At 44.1% G+C, this 22,721-nt stretch overlaps 1 protein-coding gene and 1 long non-coding RNA gene across 2 annotated transcripts in view; one reads left to right on the forward strand and one right to left on the reverse strand.

Annotated features, from left to right (window-relative positions):
- LOC116686529 (uncharacterized) overlaps nt 1–10,740 on the reverse strand; it is a 12,313-nt gene extending 1,573 nt beyond the window's left edge. The window contains exons 1-2 of the long non-coding RNA XR_004331284.1: nt 10,577–10,740; nt 2,802–2,903 (exon numbers count right to left, since the gene is read on the reverse strand). This is a non-coding gene — a long non-coding RNA (uncharacterized LOC116686529). The remainder of the gene's footprint in view (nt 1–2,801; nt 2,904–10,576) is intronic.
- The window catches only part of syt8 (synaptotagmin VIII), a 28,848-nt gene extending 15,855 nt beyond the window's left edge, over nt 1–12,993 (forward strand). The window contains exons 7-8 of the mRNA XM_032511546.1: nt 11,671–11,804; nt 12,326–12,993. Of these exons, the coding sequence (XP_032367437.1) occupies nt 11,671–11,804; nt 12,326–12,580 (389 nt within the window). The 3' untranslated portion in view covers nt 12,581–12,993. The remainder of the gene's footprint in view (nt 1–11,670; nt 11,805–12,325) is intronic.
- Nucleotides 12,994–22,721: the final 9,728 nt, after the last annotated feature.

Below are 22,721 nucleotides of genomic sequence, written 5' to 3' on the forward strand. Positions count from 1 at the left end.
TAAAAACAACCAGGTTGACCAAAGTTTGAACATAGACATGAAACAATAAATAGACAGAATACAACACACAGTTCTCTCATGCTGGATTAAAAGCCAGGGAATAAAAATGCTTTTAGTCGCGATTTAAAATCCGGAAGGCCGGGGGCCAGTCTGACATGTAGAGGCAGCTCATTCCACAGTCTCGGGGCCAGCTGACATTAGAGGCAGCTAACATTCCACAGTCACGCGGCCATCTTGACATGTAGAGGGCGCTCATTCCACAGTCTCCGGGCCAGTCTGAACATGTAGAGGCGCTCATTCCACAGTCTCGGGACCAGTCTGACTATGTAGAGGCAGCTCATTCCACATTCCGCGGGCCAGTCTGACTGTAGAGGCAGCTCATTCCACAGTCTCGGGCCATTCTGACATGTAGAGGCAGCTCTTCCACAGTCTCGGGGCCAGTTGCCATGTAGGCAGCTCATTCCCACAGTCTGGGGCCAGTCTGCATGTAGTAGGCAGCTCATTCCACATCTCGGGCCAGTCTGACATGTAAGGATAGCTCATTCCACAGTCTCGGGGCCAGTCTGACATTAGAGAGCTCATTCCACAGTCCGGGGCCAGTTCTGACATGTCGATAGGCAGCTCTTCCACAGTCTCAGGCCAGTCTGACATGTAGAGGCAGCTCATTCCACAGTCGCAGGGCCAGTCTGACATGTAGAGGCGCTCATTCACAGTCTCGGGCCAGTCTGACATGTAGAGGAGCTCATTCCACAGTCTCGGGGCCAGTCGACATGTAGAGGTTAGCTCATTCCACAGTCTCGGGCCAGTCTGACATGTAGAGGTAGCTCATTCCACAGTCTCGGGCCAGTCTGACATAGAGGAGCTCATTCCACAGTTCTCGGGGCCAGTCTGACATGTAGAGGCAGCTCTTTCCACAGTCTCGGGGCCAGTCTGACATGTAGAGGCAGCTCTTCCACAGTTCCGGGCCAGTCTGACTGTGAGGCAGCTCATTCCACAGTCTCGGGGCAGTCTGACATGGTCGAGGTAGCTCATATTCCACAGTCTCAGGGCCAGTCCTGACATGATAGCAGCTCATGTCCACAGTCTCGGGCCAGTCTGACATGTAGAGGCAGCTCATTCCACAGTCTCAGGGCCAGTCTGACATAGAGGCAGCTCATTCCACAGTCTCAGGGCCAGTCTGACATGTAAGGGCAGCTCATTCCACATCTCAGGGGCCAGTCTGACATGTAGTAGCTCATTCCCAGTCTCGGGCCAGTCTGAACTGTAGAGGCAGCCATTTCCACAGTCTCGGGGCCAGTCTGACATGTAGAGGCAGCTTCATTCCACAGTCTCGTGCCAGTCTGACATGTAGAGGTAGCTCATCTCCACATCCGGGCCAGGTCTTACCGTGGCAGCTCTCCACAGTCTCGGCCATCGAATGTAGAGGCAGCTCATTCCACGTCTCGGGGCCAGTCTGACATGTAGAGGCAGCTCATTCCACGTCCAGCCAGTCTGACATGTAGAGGTCAGCTCATTCACAGTCTCGGGCGCGATCTGACATGTAGAGGTAGCTCTTCCACGTCTCGGGGACCAGTCTGACATGTATAGCGCTCATCACAGTCTCAGGGTCGCCAGTGCTGACATTTAGAGGCATCTATCCTTCCACAGTCTCGGGCCAGTCTGACATTAGAGGCAAGCTCATTCCACAGTCTCAGGGCCAGTCTGACATGTAGAGGCAGCTCATTCACAGTCTCGGGGGCAGTCTGACATGTAGAGGCAGCTCATTCCACAGTCTCGGGCCAGTCTGACATGTAGAGGCAGCTCATTCCACTTCTCAGGGCCAGTCTGACATGTAGAGGCAGCTCATTCCACAGTCTCAGGGCCAGTCTGACATGTAGAGCGTAGCTCATTCCCTGTCCTCAGGCCAGTCTGACATGTAGAGTAGCTCCATCTCCACAGTCTCAGGGCCAGTCTGACAGTAGAGGGCTCCATTCCACAGTCTCAGGCCAGTTCGACTGTAGAGCACTCTCCACATCTCTAGGGCCAGTCTGACATGTAGAGAGCTCATTCCACAGTCTCGGGCCAGTCTGACATGTAGAGGCAGCTCTTCACAGTCTCGGGCCAGTCTGACATGTAAGGCAGCTCATTCACAGTCTGGGCCGTCTGACATGCTGAAGGCGCTCATTCACAGTCTCAGGGCCAGTCTGACTGTAGAGGCAGCTCATTCCACAGTCCTAAGGCCAGTTCGACATGTAGGGCAGTCATTCCACAGTCTCAGGGCCAGTCTGACATTAGGCATCTCATCCACAGTCTCAGGCAGTCTGCATGTAGAGGCAGCTCTTCACCAGTCTCAGGGCCAGTCTGACATGTAGAGGCGAGCTCATTACCACATTCTCAGGGCCAGTCTGACAGTAGAGGCAGCTATTCCACAGTCTCGGGCCCAGCTGACATGTAGAGCAGCTGCATTCCACAGTCTCAGGGCCAGTTGACATGTAGAGTGTGTGGAAGTTCTGTTCAGCGAGGGAGGAATTTGTAAAAGAAGAAGACCTTGTTGAACAAAATAGAGACAGGCTGTAGACTGGATTAAAAATTGGATATTCGGTGAAAGGGTTTAATTATTTTCTCGAGAGAACATCAAACAAAATGACGAGGCATTCACAATGCAACAGAGTAACAAGGGTACATTACACATTCTGGTAAATACAATCAGTAATACACTTCTTATATGCAGTGCCCCCAGAGGAAAACCAACCCTTGTTTGGAAACCAGTTTAATCTCAAACATAACAATCATGGACTCAGGCAGACAGTTGGAGCTCTTACGTATTCTGAATCTGTCCCCTCGTGTGTCCAAGTGTCTTGACCGGTCATTCTATCTTAGTTAAAAAAGGACATCTTGTCTCTTGGATAGGCTCTGGTCTCGACCTGGACCTGCTATGATAACACCGTTCTAGGCAACTGTTTCTGTCAGGCTCCACGTCATCTATCCTCATTGGGAAAATGCAAAGTCATAACATACCAGTTGTCTCCTACAAAGAGATCACACTGAGACAGATACAGGAACCAAATACTCTGAGAGGCATGAAGATATTTTATGAATTAATACGAAAATCATTGGTTCATGTAATTTCCCTTACATTCCCCCTTTTGATTACATACTAATCACAACACAATGAAAATTACTGAAAAGACAAAAAAATGTTTTTGTGATGACCTCTAGTTTAAGCTACCACTACATCTTAGTCTAAAAGAAAGATGAGAAGTAAATGGAATTTATGAATCAGGAACTACTGAAATTTGGAAGCTGAGTCTGAGTTAAATTCGTCGTCTTTGTAGGTGGGCAGATCAAACAGACCAAGATCATCATCATTTACTTGCACTGCCTGATACTGAACCCTTTCAAAAGTAAACAAAGAAAATAATCATTCATATTAATGGGATAATACAACAAATGCTTCAAAACAGAAACAGATCACAGAGATTACTGGAACCACAATATTCCCCATCCAAGCCTTCCACCCCCCCCAAATATCCAAGCGCCCCACCCCCCCCGAATAAGTGTTGAGGGACATCTTGAGCCCTAAGACTGGCGAGGTGGTTTAGCTGATGGACGGTGTCAGTGAGGTTAACCTTCAATGTCTGGGATTAATGTAGCATTGATCACCTAATCAGACAGAGCCTCCCCTGACTGCTAACAGTAAATCTAACCCATCTGGTTTGAAGTAACATGTTACGCATTGCTCACAAGGTTTTAGGAAAATCGCTGAACCCTGCAAACATGACGGGGCGGTCATTTTCCAAACTTTCATGTATTTATCAATATCATGTGCGTTATTAACTAAACCCTACCACGGAAGAATTCCTGAAACAAATTTGCTACTGTAACTCATCATTTTACATTAAGCTCTTAAAGTAAAATGCAGTCAATGTACAAATAGTTAATTAGGTTTAGCACGAGTGGTTTTATGGGTGAAGCCCGTTTCTGTGAGTGGGGAAACAATTAATCATTAATCAACATTAATCATTGATCCCTACATCGTGTGTAAATTTGCTGATTGAACCCAGTCATACGTTGGAATATGAGTGCGTTGTCTTTGTCAGAAGAAAGAACTCATTTATTTTGCACAATGTTAATCATTTGAGTTGATTTTGTCATTTTTGGACTGAAAGTAATCGCATGGTTGCAACAGAAAGGTAGTTGATGCATTAGCTACTACCATGAAGTCTGTTGTCTTAAGGTTATTGCTTTGTTTATATTTATATATAATATTTAATATAAACATATATATATAAATATATATATTTGTTTATATAAGTTTACCCCTGTTTCCAATACTATCTAGAGAAAGGTGAAGAGCGCTCTGCTCATTTTAACCCTTTATTTGATGACTGAAAACTGAGTGTGCGTGTGTATTGTGCATCAATACATCTGTAGTAACATTAATGGGAGAAGAAGTGGTGTTAGAATAAATTATGTCAGATTTATCTCTATCATATCTGTCTAACAACAAAAATGGTGCCCCCCCACAAACACAGACAGAAAACAGAGAACAAGAATACATCTGTGTCATACACCATGTCTGTCTCTTCCTGTGTTCTTCCATCGTCACAGCGAGTGCTGCGCCCTTCAGGGTGTGCTGTGTGTGTGTGGGTGGCTGGTCGATGCAGTACCGGGCTGTAGATCAGGCGGTCTTGCTTCTGGTGCCGTGGATTTCTTCTGGTGTCAGAGGTTCGTCCACTAGCACATGGCACCCCGTCGGAGTCAGTCTTTACCACTGCCTCGTTTCTGGTGAGTTGTGTTGCAGCGTTGGTGGCACAGAACTTAGTCTGTCAGGCCACGGACTTCCGGGTGTCTGGCGGGACTGGCTTGTCCCCTGGTCCTGGAACCCTCTTGCAGTGTGGTGCGTGGATCCACGGAGCCCTCTCAGCAACCTTCACTGCTGTGGGTGACCAGAAGAACCTGGAAGGGACCTTGCCAGCGTTTGGATTGCCAGTTCATCCTCCTGTAGTTTTGTTACGACCACGAAATCTCCTGGCTGCAGCGTGTGGAGCGGTCCTTCAGCTGGGTGGGGCAGGGCAGCAGACACCTGGATTCTTATGGCAGAGAGAGCAGAAGACAGTTGTACACCCTACCCTGACATATCATGCTCGCACAGAGCAGATGAGGGAAGGGGTGCTCTAGAAGCTTCTAACCCCCACACTGGGTGGTCTGCCGAAGAGAATTTCAAAAGGACTGAGGTTACTGCGCGTTCTTACCCTCATTCACATGTACATAGTTTTGTTCTTAAGGTGCCGTTATCACTTGACAACCGACTTGATATTATCAATAATATAATATAATAATTTCTGTTATTTAGAGCTTTTGCTAACACTGAAGCAGTTTGTTTTGAAGCGGGAAACACCTCCACCCATTTTGATCAACCATCATCAAACAAAACTTTTTCACCTGTGACGGTGTGAGATCTACAAATTTCATCATGATATGTTCAAATGCCTGCTTTACAAAATTTTCCTTTTCTGCAAATGATGTGAAGGCCTTTGTGTACCATGTTTTCTTTAACAATACTAGCACTCGCCCCTTTGACACATGGTCCCATGGGCCCATGTGTCAACTTTGCAAAATGCGTGAACAAATGGTGTGGAAGGCAAGGTGTTGATTCCGGCCCCTGCCAGACATCCTCTTTAAAAGGTGCACTCTGCCCTTTTCCACTGTATTCTGCAGCTACTGATCTGCAAGTGAAAGATCAGTCAACTGCTGTGGTGTGTGCAGAACATTTGTATTAGCCAAGCTAAGATGGAAATAAGATCAATGACATTGGTGATGCAAAATGGGCTTACCATAGACTTTAGGAAGTTTCGGTGTTTCCACTCCCCAAAATCATGTACAACCCCAAAAGGCGTACCGGAGTCTGGTAGGTTGTAACAGACAAACCTTCAGCCAGTTTACATGCTTCAGTTAGAGCAATGAGTTCAGCAGCCTGCACAGAGAGTGTTTGGGAAGAGGTTAGCAATTAAGGTTTCTGAATCTGATACTACAGCAAACCCTACCTGTCCCTGTCGCGTGTCAGGGCAGCGTGAGGCTGACCCATCCACATACAAACCAGATCTGAGTTGGCACCGGTGTGTCAGTCAGATCTGGGCGCGGAGCACAGGTGTGTTGCAACTCAGCCAACAGTCATGCGGCTTTCCCTTTCCTGGCACAGGCATAAGAGAAGCAGGGTTAAGCACTGTAAAATGTTTAACAGTGACATTAGGCATATCAAGCAGACATGTGTGATCGCAACCATAGATAACGTGCTGCAGATAACTGTGAAGATTGTTGCTCCAATAGGATCAGAGAAACTACATGTGGCACTAACAAGGTTAATGGAGCAAAACTAGGCCACAGGCCAGAGCCTGTCACCGTGAGGCTGCAAGAGAACAAACGTCATGCAGCCCAAATGTTCACCCACTGTCTGAGTGAATGGAAGTTTAGGGTTTGGCAAACCTAAGGTTGGAGGGCTTTGAAAAGCTTTTTTAAGACTTACAAACGCCTAGTCCCCCTTGGTCATCTGAAGACAAGTTGTTACCATGTATTATGTCAGCTGAAGGCTGAACTAACTAAGCATAATTTGGGATGAAACACAACAATAGGAACACATTCCTAGAAATGACATAATTAGTTTCTTTGTTTCAAGTTTTGGGAGAAAAACTATTTCTCAATTTGAGATGAGGACAATGTTTTCCCTGACGCAGAAATGTCATGACCCAAAAAAATGCACTTATTTTTTCACAAATTGCAGTTTAGCTAACCTAGCTTTGTGCCCTTCTGCTGCCAGGTGGCACAACAGTGCAATAGTGTAATAGTTAATCTTTCAAGGCTCTCTCTCAGTGCTTCGTTGTAGACAGTTGGGCTGTCAATAAAAAATCCTTATCCTAAACGTGTGAATGTGTAGGCCTTACCATCACATAAGAAGGCAACCCAGAAAGGCTGTCTTTGTTCACTGGACAACTGAAAAAAAGCGTTAGACAAATGAACAACAGAAAAATATTGTGCCCCCCTGGAATTCCTTGAATTTAGTGTACGGTTTGGCACATTGGGAGCACGTGCGTGGACCGCTGCATTTACTGCTTTAAGGTCCTGAACAAAACGCCAGTCGACCGGTTTTCCCTTATCACGAATTTTCTTGACAGGGAAATAGGCGTGCGAAACAGGTGAATCAGGACACGGAACAATAACACCTGCTTTCAAAAGAGAGTTAAAAAACCGGCCTGATTCCGTTAATTGCTTCTTGTTTCAGTGGGTACTGAGGTTTTTTGGGCCTGAAATCTGAGCGAGGAGTGATGACGACAGGCTGACAATTTTTATGAGCCCCACGTCATACTTATGCGCTGCCCACAGGTGATTCGGCACTTGGGACAGCAACGGAGAGATATCTGAGGGAGAGACGGTCACAACATTATTCAAAAATGTGTGTGTGTGTTTCATATAAATAATAAATATAATAAAATAATAAAAAGGGGCGAGTGCTGTGTGTGTGTGTGTGTCAGCTTCTTTCTGCTGGAACACACTGTGCGTAGCTGTCACATCGTGTGACAGGAGTTTGGATAAACTTTCAGTCCGGTCAGTCAGCTGGTCACAGTCTAGGACACATGGTCCCAAGTTTCTCCACTGATCTGTGTGAGATTTGGACAAAGAGAGATATGAGCTTATGAGTGTTGGATTCTGAAAACATTCTCTTCTTATCAAGGTTACTTCTACTGCACATCTATATTCATGCCAGTATGTAAGCACACTCAAGCTCATCTGTATCTTCTTGAAAAAAAAAAAAAATCTTCAAACAACATGTCATCTTTTCCTGATAAAACAAAATAAGTGTACTGTAGGTTTAGTTTCTGACATGGAAGTCAGCAAGGGGTTAATCCCATCTCTGGCCTCATGCGCAGGCTTGCAGCATGACCCAGAGAGATCACACTGAAAAAATCAGCTGAGATGTGTGTGTGTGTGTGTGAAAACCATGAGTCAGGTGGCTGTGACCTTCTAATCTCACAACCTTGAGACCTGTAGGAGTTTGAGAAAACTCCTATGCCAAACATTAGATCTCTACCTAACAAGTTCACAGGACACAGGAGAGAGCAAAACCGAACATGTTGCCCTTCTCTCCTGCTCCGAATCATTTAGATCCCTATGTACACACATCATGAGGTTGAAAATCTTTCTGGGACAACTGGGAGTGCAAGTGCTCCACTTGCACTCCTGCATAGAACAATTCCACCAGAAAGCTTTTGATTCAAAAATAAAGATTTTTGAAGCACATAATTTGTAATTATAATTTTAAAATTGTAGCAGCCAATTTATACACCTTAGATAAAAAACATTACATAAGTAGGAATACCTTCTAAATGTTTTTTGTTCTAGGTGACAATATTGCATCTAGAATTCTCCCTATCGTGTGAGGAAGAGTGTGATGTTTATGGGCTGTAGCGTGTGAAAGCATTTACTTCTTTGCAAGCAGATTAGTTAGTGTGTTTTGCATTTTTACTTCCCTTATCCGGTGCAGACTGGCTCAGACTCTCCACCACTCCCGTTCCCTCCTCCCTTTCATCCCCCCGTGTGGCTGTAGGTGCGGTCCCCAGCTGGGGGACCCCTCGGTTGTCGTCTCCCTTCTGTATTTCGGGATGGGCATTTGTCTGCCCAGTGACCTCTTCCTCCGCAGTTGAAACATGTGTCTCGGTCCACTGCTGGCCCCTGCCCTCCACTTCGTCTTCTGCCTCTTCCTCTCGCTTTGCCTCTGCTTCTGCCCCCCCCCCCCCTGTTCAGCCAACGTTGACACTGTCAAAGTTATTTTTCTTCTGTTTCTCTTCTTGTCAGCCTGCTCCGCTGATTTGTAGCATTGGATGACGGTACCCGATGCTGCTGTTATTGTCAGATGTAGGTGGGGGAGAGGCCGTGGCTGCTTGTAGAGAGAGAGCTTGCAGCGAGGTGGGGGCTGTGTGGGATCTGGTCCGCTCCTGGTGCTTGCTTCTGGGGGAGACACGGACGGTGTTTCTCCCTTCGGCCTGGGTGCTGGAGGAGGGTAGGGTGGTGGTTTGAGCAGCTGATCGCCATCTTTAAGACTCGGATAGAGGGAAAATGCATTAGTGACAGTGTTCATTTCTCCTCTCTGTGTTTCAACAGCCTTATCTGTTCCCTCCTTAGTTACTAGTTTTTTCATCTGTTTTCTTTCCCTACAAGTGGCTTCTTCCATCCACTGACTAAAACATTCTTTGTTTTTCTCTATTTGAATTAAATCCTGGGTGCTTATTGTTAATGGGTGGAGGTGGGTGGGTGGAGGTGTTTTACCCCCTCTCAATAATTTTTCTTCTTCTTCTAAATCTTGCTTTAGCATCCTAAGCTTCCCTGTGCTCAAAGAGCCATTCTCAGGGAAGCCATGCTTAGTGGTCCAATAAGCCAAACAATCTAAGGTTTGTGGACCATATCGTTTCACCATCTCATCACCCGGGCCTGAAGAACGTGTTTATTTGTGCCTTTATTGCCCATGTCTAATATGAAATGAGCAGGCTAATTGAAGTACTTCTTTTTCGTATAATCGTCACTATACAGCCCGTTAGTCTCTCGGTAACTTTGCGAAAAAACCTGAAACAGCTGTAACTTAATTTAAGCTACAATGCTGTTTATCTGTGATAGATTTTAGCTCGATGAAAATCCAGATAGGCAGCTACGATGACTGTTTATCTGTATGATTTCAAAATCTATCCTTCACCCGTCCTACTCCCTTGTTTGATGAGATGATGTCAATTAGTGGTTTATTCTGTTCACAACCTGGATGTTTAAACCCCGAATAAAACCCTTTTTCTCTGTTTTTGTAAAAACCTAAATTTCCCAAAACAAAAGATAAAACTTTCACCAAATAATCCCAGTGAAAACTTGGTCAGTCTTTGTCTCACACGGTTCTCGGTATCCAATTCAAATTGTTTAAATTGAAATTCTAACTTACCCCGCTGTTTAATTGCTCCTTTTCGTTTGGATTTCAGAGTGGAATCAGCGAGCCCTCCGCGGGTTCTGACCCCTGTCTCTCAAAGATGTTTTGGCGAGGTTTAAGGCAGGTGATCCTCAGATCCCTGGGTGCTAGCTGTCACAGTCACCAGCGGAGTCCGTTCTGATCCCTCCTTGAAATCCTGCCGACAACGCCAAGTTTGTTGTGGAAGTTTCTGTTCAGCGAGGGAGGAATTGTAAAATGAAGAAGAGACCTGTTGAAACAAAATAGAGACAGGCTGTAGACGGATTAAAAGTTGGATATTCGGTGAAAGAGTTATATTATTTTCTCGAGAGAACAACACAAAATGACGAGAATGGCAGTTCACATGCAACAGAGTAACAAGGTGACATTACACATTCTGGTAAACCAACAGTAATACACTTTTATATGCAGTGCCCCCAGAGAAAACCAACCCTTGTTTGGAAACCAGTTTATCTCAACATAACAATCAGTGGACCTCGCAGACAGTTGAGCTCTTACGTATTTCTGAATCTGTCCCTCGTGTGTCCAAGTGTCTTGACCGGTCAATTCTTCTTAGTTAAAAAAGGACTCTTGTCTCTTGATAGGCTCTGGTCCGACCTGGGACCTGCTATGATAAACACCGTTCTAGGCAACTGTTTCTGTCAGGCTCCACGTCATCTATCCCAGGTAAATGCAAAGTCATAACATATCCAGTTGTCTCCTACAAAGAGATCACCTGAGGACAGATACAGGAACCAAATACTCTGAGAGGCATTAAGATATATTATGAATAATTAATACGAAAATCATTGGTTACATGTAATTTTCCCATTACAAGAGGCAGCTCATTCCACAGTCTCAGGGCCAGTATGACATGTAGAGGCAGCTCATTCCACAGTCTCAGGGCCAGTATGACATGTAGAGGCAGCTCATTCCACAGTCTCAGGGTCAGTCTGACATTAGAGCAGCTCATTCCACAGTCTCGGCCAGTCAGACATGTAGAGGCAGCTCATTCCCAGTCTCAGGCCAGTCTGACATGTAGAGGCAGCTCATTCCACAGTCCTCGGGGCCAGTCTGGACAGGTAGAGGCAGCTCATTCCACAGTCTCAGGGCCAGTCTGACATGTAGAGGCAGCTCATTCCACAGTCTCGGGGCCAGTCTGACATGTAGAGGCAGCTCATTCCACAGTCTCAGGGCCAGTCTGACATGTAGAGGCGCTCATTCCACAGTTCTCAGGCCAGTCTGACATGTAAGGCAGCTCATTCCACAGTCTCAGGGCCATCTACATGTAGAGGCAGCTCATTCCACAGTCTCGGGGGCCAGTCTGACATGTAGAGGCAGCTCATTCCACAGTCTCAGGGCCAGTCTGACATGTAGAGGCAGCTCATTCCACAGTCTCAGGGCCAGTCTGACATGTAGACCAGAGACTGGTTTGCAGACCTTAATGACCTTGAAGGCGCATGTGGCTTTAACAGATCAGTAACGTAGACTGGAGCTAGTCCATGGAGGGCTTTAAAAACAAACAGTAAAATCTTAAAATCAATCCTAAAATTGACCGGGAGCCAGTGAAGAGAGGCAAGAACAGGGGTGATGTGCTCTCGCTTACGAGTCCCAGTAAGGAGACGAGCGGCAGCGTTTTTGATCTTTCTGAACCGACGGCACTTCGTTTCCACGTCTGACGGACGCTGTAACGCCCGCTGTGTGTTTTGTAGATCCGTACGTGAAGGTGCAGTTGGCTCTGGACAAGAGGAAGTGGAGGAAAAAGAAGACGTCGGTTAAGAAGAAGACGCTGAACCCGTATTACAACGAGTCCTTCACCTTCGACGTGTCCTTCGAACAAATCCAGGTGAGTGTCTCCCGATGACAAATACAGCCTGACAGCGCTGGAACAATTTCAAGGTCTAACCCTCCTGGTGTCCTCGGGTCAAATTTAACTCCTTTTAAAAAATGTCTATATCTGACATATGAGTTTCTTTTTAACCAAATTACCACAAAAATGGATTGATTCCTTACAACGCTCTTTGCAAATAGATCACTTTCCTTGAATTTTGGGTGAAAATCGAAATGGTTTCAAATCAACATGCGTACCTCTGATCTTAACTATCAGTCAAAATAATTCGTAATTTCTGCTTTATTAGCTCAAATATTAGGTATAATTCTATATAAATTAGGGTTATTGACCATGGATTCCCAAAAGTATAAAACTAGTAAGGTAACTTTAACTACATTTTCCTGATGATACGTACACACTTTTGCTGGAGTAACATTTTCAACGCAGTACTTTAACTTGTAGCGGAGTATTTTTTACAGTGTGGTATCAGTACTTTTACTGCAGTGGAGGATCTGAACACTTCCTGTCGTCCCCAGAGGGTGCACCTGGTGATCTCGGTGTGGGACCACGACGCCCTGACCCGGAACGACGCCATGGGGAAGATCTTCCTGGGCTGCGACGCCGCGGGGAACCAGCTGCGGCACTGGGCCGACATGTTGTCCAACCCGCGGCGCCCGGTCGCTCAGTGGCACAGCCTGCTGACGCCGGAGCAGGTCAACTCCACCCTGGTGCTGAAGAAGAAGATCCCCCTCCAGAGCAAGCTGCCGTTCCTCGGCGGGCCGCCGACGTGAAGGCGGCTCCAACGCATCAGAACGAGATTTTAAAAAAGAGTTTTATGATCATTTCTCAGCTGATTGATTACTTTGTATTTCACTGTGTTTTACTGTAACTTCAGTATTTTTTTAAACCTGGACACTGTTTTCCATGTTTTTGTGACTGATCGTAACAACAATATGTGAAACTGGTCCAGTTCTTGTCCACTAAAAGCTGTTTTTTCCGCTGACAGACTCAGATTATTATTCTAAGAGTCTCACAACATTATGAAAGGATCCCTACAGAGATAGACCTTTTTGTTAAAGGGGAACTATGCAGGTTTTTTAGCTTAATTTACATTAACTCAACAGCTTCGGAGTCATTGGATGGTTATAGGACTTTTTTTCGAGTTGAATGGGGGTCATCTCGCTCCCCCCTAGCGTCTGTGAGCAGAAAAAATACCCTTGAAATCTGTAAAAACCTGTGGGGGGGGGGGGACTCTTATTAAACCTATGGGGGGGCTCTTTAGAGAAACCTGTAGGGGCTCTATAGAGACACCGTAGGGGGGCTCTAAGAGAACCTTAGGGCTCTTTAGAGAAACCTGTAGGGGGCTCTATGAGAAACCTGTAGGGGGGTTCTATAGAGAACCTGTTGGGCTCTATAGAGAAACCTGTAGGGGTTCTATAGAGAAACCTGTGGGGGAGCTCTATAGAGAAACCTGTAGGGGGCTCTTTAGAGAAACCTGTAGGGGGCTCTACAGAGAAACCTGTAGGGGACTCTAAAGAAACCTAGGGGCTCTTTAGAGAAACCTGTAGGGGGGCTCTATAGAGAAACCTGTAGGGGGGGCTCTTAGAGAAACCTGTAGGGGGGGCTCTTAATAGAGAACCTTAGGGAGCTCTACGAGAAACCTGTAGGGGGGGCTCTAATAGAGAAACCTGTAGGGGGGGCTCTATAGAGAACCTGTAGCAAAAAGAGAGAAAAACATGAAACAGCCCAGAACACCATCACTAAACCCACCAGACCCATGTAAATATCAGGACTTTTAACATCGTAAAAAACACTTCATTCAAAGTCACCAGAAACAAAATAAAAGTATCAAAGCCGTCTTGGTTCATCTTTCCACTGTTGCAACTATCACCCTCTGGTCTGGTTGGAATAAACTCTATCACCCATTACTGGGATATCTGCTATACACGTAAAAGTAGGATTATTACATGGTCTGGGAGATATCTGCTCTACACACTAAAAGTAGTGATTATTACATGGAGTCTGGTGGAGATATGCTGCTCTATACACGCAAAAGTAGTGATTATTTACATGGAGTCTGGTGAGATATGCTGCTCTATACACGCTAAAAGTAGTGATTATTTACATGGAGTCTGGTGGAGATAGCTGCTCAATACACGTAAAAGTAGTGATATTTCATGGAGCTGGTGGAGATATGCTGCTCTATACACGCTAAAAGTAGTGATTATTACATGGAGTCTGGTGGAGATATGCTGCTCTATACACGTTAAAAGTAGTGTTTATTTACATGGAGTCTGGTGGGTTTGGTTATGGTGATATCCGGGCTGATTCATGTTAAACTAAAAGGATCTTACTCTTTAACTAAAAGGTCTATCTCTGGAGGGATCCTTTCATAATGTTGTCGGACACTTAGAATAATAATCTGGACCAATTTCAAAGATTAGATACTAAAACATCAATGCATTGGAAAATAGGGTCCATGGTTAAAAAAATACAGAAAGTACTCTAAGATTAACAATTATATTTTGATATTAAATCATATTTTAATTTTTTCACCAGAGCACTTTGTCCTTTCTGTATGAATTGTATCATACGAAACTGACACTTTCATCCCTGAAACCTCTGATATATTCTAAAGTTTTCTGTAATATTAGTAATATTAAACATGAAATCACACCTGTGTGTTTGAGCTCTGCAGCGACTCGTCTCATTTCACTTTTACACAATCAGGTTGTTGGACGCTTCTTCTTTGCAGTGAAGTGGGGGTTGTATTAACAATTTAAATTAAAAATTTAAATAAAAAAATTTAAATAAAAAAATCTAAATTAAAAATTTAAATTAAAAATTAGGAAAAAAGAAGAAAAGAGTAAAAGTTAAATTAAAAAGTGCATTAAAAATGTAAATAAATAAATAAAATTTGAAATTAGTAGAAAAAAGAAAAAAAGAGTAAAAATTAAATAAAAAAATCTAAATAACGTTTTTTAATTAAATATTAGAAAAAAAGAAGACAAAAGAGTAAAAATGTAATTAAAAATTAGGGAAAGAAAAAAAAAAAAGGGGGGGGGGGCAGTAGCTCAGGCCGTAGGGAATAGGGGTGGGAACCGGTGGGTTGCTGGTTCAAGTCCCCATACGGACTAAAGTATGGAGTGTGGATTGGTAGCTGGAGAGATGCCACTTCACCTCCTGGGTGCTGCCAGGTGCCCATGAGCAAGGCACCAACCCCCCCAACTGTCCAGGGTGCTGGTCCAGCTAGACCCCCCCCCCCCTCTGACATATCTCTATTAGTGCATGCATAGGACCTGAGAGTGTGTGTGTGTGTGTGTGTGTGTGTGTGTGTGTGTGTGTGTGTGTGTGTGTGTGTGTGTGTGCGTGTGTGCGTGTGTCCTGTGTGTCGTGATTACTAACAAAACTCGTCTTTCCCCAGACGGATGAAGGATTTAATTTCAGATTTAATTTCAGAGCAGGGACCAATCAAGCTGAGCTCAGCAGGCGTCCTCCGGCTGCTTCAGGCCTCCAGAGATCGGACTCGTTAGACGCCAACGAGCCCGTTACCTCCGCCCGACCGCGTGTTGACACGAGATCTCATCCCACCTGCAGGAGGAAACAAGCGCGCCAACATGGAAGAGACACAGGTGTGATGTCCCGTGGATGAGAGCAGAACATTTTCCCTCTAGAACTAGGCATTAGGCTTAACTAATTGTTTTAAAATCGCAAGCTCGATTCCCCCTATTTCACGATTTAGTACCAAAACACAGATTTTTTGGCACCTATAGCAGGTGTTACCGTGCAAGAGACACATTTTCCCTCTTTAACCCTCCTGTTGTCCTTACGAAAACTTTCTAAATCAGAAAAGAGCGTCGAAAAAAATGACAAACGTTGAAAAAGAAAAATCTACAAAAAAGCAGGAAGAAAATCAACAAAAACAGTATTTTTTCAAACGCTGAAAAGTGACAAAAAGAAATTGGAAAAAGTGACAAAAAGGACATCAACAACATTAGAAAGAGCAACAAAGAAATTGTTAAAAAATTCACTAAAACATTATTTAAAAAAAGTGACAAAAAGTGTAGAAATAGAACAACAAAATGTTGAACTTTCCACCCAGAAAAACATGGGGGTCAAAAGTAGAAATTAGAAATATTTGCAATCTCGATTCACCCTATTCACGATTGAATTCTCGAATAGCTTTAATTTGAATAATAATTTAATTGGTCTCTTGCATGTTGGCACCTGTAGCAGGTGTCAACATGCAAGAGACACGTTTTCCCTCTTTAACCCTCGTGTTGTCCTCGGGTCGAATTAGACGGGTTCCCAAAAACTTTCTAAATCAGAAAAGAACGTTGAAAAAAAAAGACAAATGTTGAAAAAGAAAAATCTACAAAAAAAGCAGGACGAAAATCAACAAAAACATTTTTTTCAAACACTGAAAATGTGACAAAAAGAAATTGGAAAAAGTGACAAAAAAACATCAACAACATTGGAAAAAAGCAACAAAGAAATTGTTAAAAAATTCAATAAAAATAATAAAAAGTGACCAAAAGAATTGGAACAAAAAGTGACAAAAAAAACTAACAAACATTGGAAAAAGCACAAAAGATGTTAAAAAATTCAATAAAAAATAATTAAAAGTGACAAAAGAATTGGAAAAGTGAACAAAAAACACCAACAACATTGGAAAAAAGCACACAAAGATGCTTGTTAAAAAATTCAATAAAAAATAATTCAAAAAGTGACCAAAAAAAATTGGAAAAAGTGACCAAAAACATCAACAACATTGGAAAAAGCAACAAAGATGTTAAAAAATTCAATAAAAATAATTAAAAAAGTGACAAAAAGAAATTGGAAAAAGTGACAAAAAACATCAACACATTGAAAAAGCAACAAAGAAGTTGTTAAACAATTCAATAAAAATAATAAAAGTGACAAAAGAAATTGGAAAAAGTACAAAAAACATCAACAACATTGGAAAGCAACAAAAGAATTGTTAAAAAATTCAATAAAAATAATTAAAAAGTGACAAAAAGAAATGGAAAAAGTGACAAAAACATCAACAAACATTGGAAAAAGCAACAAAGATGTTGTTAAAAAATTCAATAAAAATAATTAAAAAAGTGACAAAAAGAAATTGGAAAAAGTGACAAAAAACATCAACAACATTGGAAAAAAGCAACAAAGATGTTGTTAAAAAATTCAATAAAAATAATTAAAAAAGTGACAAAAAGAAATTGGAAAAAGTGACAAAAAAACATCAACAACATTGGAAAAAAGCAACAAAGAAATTGTTAAAAAATTCAATAAAAATAATTAAAAAAGTGACAAAAAGAAATTGGAAAAAGTGACAAAAAAACAACAACATTGGAAAAAAGCAACAAAGATGTTGTTAAAAAATTCAATAAAAAATAATTAAAAAAGTGACAAAAAGAAATTGGAAAAAGTGACAAAAAAACATCAACAACATTGGAAAAAAGCAACAAAAGAATTGTTAAAAAATCAATAAAAATAATAAAAAGTGCAAAAAGAAATTGGAAAAAGTGACAAAAAAAACATCAACAAATTGGAAAAAAGCACACAAGTGTTGTTAAAATTCAATAAAAAATAATTAAAAAAGTGACAAAAAGAAATGGAAAAAGTGACAAAAAAACATCAAAACATTGGAAAAAAGACAAAGAAATGTTCAAAAAATATAAAAAAAATTAAAAAAGTGACAAAAGAAATTGGAAAAAGTGACCAAAAAACATCAACAACCTTGGAAAAAAGCAACAAAAGAATTGTTAAAAATTCAATAAAAATAATAAAAAGTGACAAAAAGAAATTGGAAAAAGTGACAAAAAACATCCAACAAATTGGAAAAAAGCCAACAAAGATTGTTTAAAATTCAATAAAATAATTAAAAAAGTGACAAAAAAGAATTGGAAAAAGTGACAAAAACAATCAACAACCATTGGAAAAAGCAACAAAGAAATTGTTAAAAAATTCAAAAATAATTAAAAAGTGACAAAAAGAAATTGGGGAAAAAGTGACAAAAAACAACAACAACATTGGAAAAAAGCAACAAAAGACTGTTGTTAAAAAATCATAAAAATAATGAAAAAGTGACAAAAAGAAATTGGAAAAAGTGACAAAAAAACATCAACAACATTGGAAAAAAGCAACAAAGACGTTGTTAAAAAAATCAATAAAAAATAATTGAAAAAGTGACAAAAAAAGGGAATAAAACAAATTTTGCAGGTCGACGGGACGACAACACGATAACATTAAAAGTAGAAATTAGCAAGAAATTCTGCACGATTAATTATTGTTATAAAATCGCGATCTCGATTTCCCCGTTTCACGATTTAATAACTTTAATTTGAACAATAATTTAACTGAAAACAGAGATTTTTTCGGCCCCCATGGCACGTGTTAACACGCCACAGACTCAGCTGTGATGCCCTGTGGATGAGGGCGGGACATTTTCCCTCTTTAAGAGTCAAAATTGGCAATAGGCTTGCACGATTAATTGTTTTAAAATCCCAAGCTCGATGCACCCTATTCGGCAGCACCCTGAGCGGTTGAGGGGGGGTTCGGTGCCTTGCTCAAGAGCACCTTGGCAGGGCCCAGGAAGGAGGTGAACCGGCATCTCTCCAGCTACCAGTCCAGTACTATAATTTGGTCCGAACCAGGAACCCTCCGGTTCTCAACCCAACTCCCTACTGACTGAGCTACTCCCCCCCCCCCCCCCCAAAACCAGTTCCCTGACCGGGAATCGAACCCTGGTGAGACCGCCGAATCCTAACCGCTAGACCACCAGGGACTGAGCCAATCAAATCGAAGCGTTGACGTCAATGCTGGTGCCAGTTCTGCCGTTGTTTACCTTTTTCTTCTTCTTCTTCTTCTTCTACTCTGCAGAAATAGCGATGTTGGTAAAGCATCTCCTCATCGGCGCCACCTCTGCTCAGGAGAAGACTGCAGCTAGCGGGAGTTTTTAATTTTACATTTTTTAATTTTTTAATTTTATTAACAGATAACATTACAGACATTCAGACATCGCAGTTCAACATGAGCTCATGGGAAAGGGATTACAACTTATCTAAATCAAGAAACAATAGTAAAAAAGAAGTAGTCCAGGATGAATGAAAGCATGAGATAGACATCGTAGTAACAGCAAAAAATAAAATAAAAATAAAGTGGGAATGTGACAGATTTGCAAAGGCGTATGAAACGTGAAAACAGAAGTACTCAATTAAACAAATTGGGGTCGGGGCTTTTTTTTATTAGTTATTAAATTAAGAGACCAAAGATATGTGTCAAATTCAATTTGGAAACATTTAAAAAACAGGGTTTGGAATTGGAAAACTTCCCCAGTAAAATAAAAAAGTTAATAAATATTACCTATATTTCTATCTTAATAATCAAACAATGTACTAGTGTGTTTCACCGCCAACGCGGGAGTCTGAACCCGTCACACAAGCTAACCCAGGACGTGGACCCAGCGGTCCGGGGTCCACGTCCGGTTTGAAAACATAACAACGTCGAGTTCGAGTTCTTTACGGAACAGACCCTGAACGTCACGTTTCATGTCTCCGGAAGTGAAGTGACGATTCATTTTAACTCAATCCGCGATCTTTTTCTGAAGTTAAAGGGCCCGTGGCATGAAGATGTCCCTTTATGAGGTTTTTTTAACATTAACATGAGTCCCCCCCCCCCCCCCCCCCCCCCACCTGGCTAGGCCCCCCCAGTAGCTAGAAATGGTGATAGTTGTAACCGGTCCTGGGTATCCTGCTCTGTCTTTGAACAATAAAGCTCGAGGGCCGATTCGCTAATCTTGCTCCTTATGAGGTATAAGGGGCGAGGTTGCCGCCCATTTCTCCTGCTTTGCCAACCCAAAGAATTGTGCCCCCCCCCCCCCCCCATGAAGAGAGACATATCGATCTAACCGATATCGCAGTCTCCCGATATCGTAGTCTCCCGATATCGTAGGCTCCGTATCACAGGTCCTCCCCGATATCACGGTCCTTCCCGATATCGCAGGTTGCCCCCCCTCCCGATATCCAGGCCTCCCGATACGCAGGTCTCCGAATCGACAGGTCCGCCCGATATAGCAGTACCATCCACGATATCGCAGGTCTCTCCCGATACTCGCACAGAGTCTCCCGATATCACAGTCCCCGATATAGTAGTCTCCCGTATCAGTTCGCCCGATATCGCGTCTCCCGATATCGCGGTCCCCGCTCTCGCATGGTCTCCTCGCCGATATCGCAGGTCTCCCGATATCGCAGGTCTCCCGATATCACAGGTCTCCCGAATATGTATCAGTAGTTCCCCGTTCGCGGTCCCCGATATCGCGGTCTCTCCCGTATCGCAGTCTCACCATACACAGTCTCCCGATATAGTAGGTCTCCGATATCGCGGGTCTCCGATATCGCGGGTCCCCGATATCGCGGGTCTCCCGACGTCGGGCGAGTCTTCGCCCGATTCGCAGTCTCCCTATTTAATTTCCACCGCAGGTACTCCCATATCACAGGTCTCCCGATATAGTGGGTCTCCCGATATCGCGGGTCTCCCGATATCGCGGGTCTCCCGATATCGCGGGTCTCCCGATATCGGCAGTCTCCCGAGTATCGCAGTGTCTCATCCGATATCGCAGTCTTCCCGACACAGGATCTCCAAAGGGTCTCCCGTATAGTGCGTCTCCCGATAACGCGACGGTCTCCCCTATACGCGGGTTCCGATATCGCGGGTCTCCCGATATCGTAGGATATCTTACCAATCGGTGTGCATGAGTTTTTGTTTTTCATTCAGCTGTACATGTGTTAAATCTCATTAAAACTGCGGAAGAAAGGAAGAAGCAGTAGCCCGAGTTCATAAGGAGTTGGGTTGGGAACCGGAGGGTCGCTGGTTCAAGTCCCCGTTTGGACCAAAGTATGGTGGTGGACTGGTAGCTGGAGAGGTGCCAATTAACCTCCTGGGCACTGCCAAGGTGGCCCTTGAGCAAGGCACCGAACCCCCATGGGCCCCCCACTCTGACATCTCTCCATTAGTGCATGTCTCAGGTACTGAGCATGTGTGTGTAGTTCAGTGCTGTGTGTCAATAATAGCAGAGTGTAAATTGTAATTTCCCCTTGTGGGATTAATAAAATACACATTATTATTAAAAACACATCACCACGGTCCTTTAATGTTGCTGTTCTTTGTCTATCTCAGGGAAATCTGGACGTAAACAAGACTAAAAACCTATAAAACACCAAAGTAAATGACCGAGTGTGTGTGTGTCCTCGTCACGGCGGACGGGGCCTTCGCTGTCGGCCCTTATCTCCCGTGAATTTCCCCGCCGGCTTGTTGACAAAAGGCAGCGAGACCCGCTCCCACTTCATTATGGAGAGAGGTGACATCAGCAGCTCGCCGGGTTGCCGGGAGACCGGGAGAGAGGCCCCGGCCGTCCAATTAGACGCCGGGAGGGAAAACAGCCCCTAGATCAGCGCCGGGGTAATTGTTTTCCAGTCAGTCCGCCGACACGCCGAGAAGCAGCCGGACTGCTGCTGCAACACACACACACACACACACAGGCACACACACGGGCACACACACACACACACACACACACACACACACAGGGTGTGTTGTGTGGTGTTTGGTGCCTGTGGTGTGTGTGTGTGGTGTGTGTGTGGTGTTGTGTGTGTGGTGGGTGTGGTGTGTGTGTGCGTGTGTGGTGTGGTGTGTGGGTGTGTGTGTGTGTGTGTGTGTCGTGGTGTGTGTGGGTGTGTGTGTGGGATGGTGTGTGACCGGTGTGTGTGTATGTGTGTGTGTGTTGCTGTGTGTGTGTGTGTGTGTGGTCGGTGTGTGTGTGGGTGTGGTGTGTGTATGTGTGTGTGTGTTGGTGTGTGTTTGTGTGTTTTGTGTGTGTGCCTGTGGGTGTGTGTGTTGTGTGTGTGTGTGGGGTGTGCGTGTGTGTGTTGTGTGTGTGTGTGTGTGTGTGTGTGGTGTGTGTGGTGTGTGTGGTGGGTGTGTGTGTGCGTGTGTGGGTGCCTGTGTGTGTGTGTGTGTGTGTTGCAGCAGCAGTCCGGTGCTTCTCGGCGTGTCGGCGGACTGACTGGAAAACAATTACCGGCGCTGTATCTAGAGGGCGTTTTCCTCCCGGCGTCTAATTGGACGGCGGGGCTCTCTTCCCGGTCTCCGGCAACCCGGCGAGCTGCTGATGTCACCTCTTCCATAATGAAGTGGGAGCGGGTCTCGCTGCCTTTGTCAACAAGCCGGCGGGGAAATCAGGGAGATAAGGGCCGACAGCGAAGGCCCCGTCCGCGTGACGAGGAAACACACACATCGGTCATTTACTTTGGTGTTTTATAGGTTTTAGTTTGTTTACGTCCAGATTTCCCGAGATAGACAAAGAACAGCAACATAAAGGACCGTGGTGATGTGTTTTTAATAATGTGTTTTATTAATCCCAAAGGGGAAATTACAATTTACACTCTGCTATTTATGACACACAGCACTGAACTACACACACATGCTCAGTACCGAGACCTGCACTAATGGAGAGATGTCAGAGTGGGGGGCCCATGGGGGTTCGGTGCCTTGCTCAAGGGCCACACTTGGCAGTGCCCAGGAGGTTAATTGGCACCTCTCCAGCTACCAGTCCACCACCATACTTGGTCCCGGGGACTTGAACCAGCGACCCTCCGGTCCCAACCCAACTCTTAGAACTCGGGCTACTGTTCTTCCTTCTCCGCAGTTTTAATGAGATAAACATGTACAGCTGAATGAAAAACAAAAAACTCAGCACACGATGGTAAGATATGAACTACGATATCGGAGAGACCCGCGATATCGGGAGACCGCGATATAGGGAGACCCGCGATATGGGAAGACACTACGATATCGGGAGACCTGTGGATATACGGGAGACCTGCGATATCGGGGACGAAGACAAGGACGATATCGGGAGTACCTGCGATA

Source organism: Etheostoma spectabile, unplaced genomic scaffold, assembly GCF_008692095.1.
Source record: "Etheostoma spectabile isolate EspeVRDwgs_2016 unplaced genomic scaffold, UIUC_Espe_1.0 scaffold383, whole genome shotgun sequence".
NCBI lineage: Eukaryota > Metazoa > Chordata > Actinopteri > Perciformes > Percidae > Etheostoma > Etheostoma spectabile.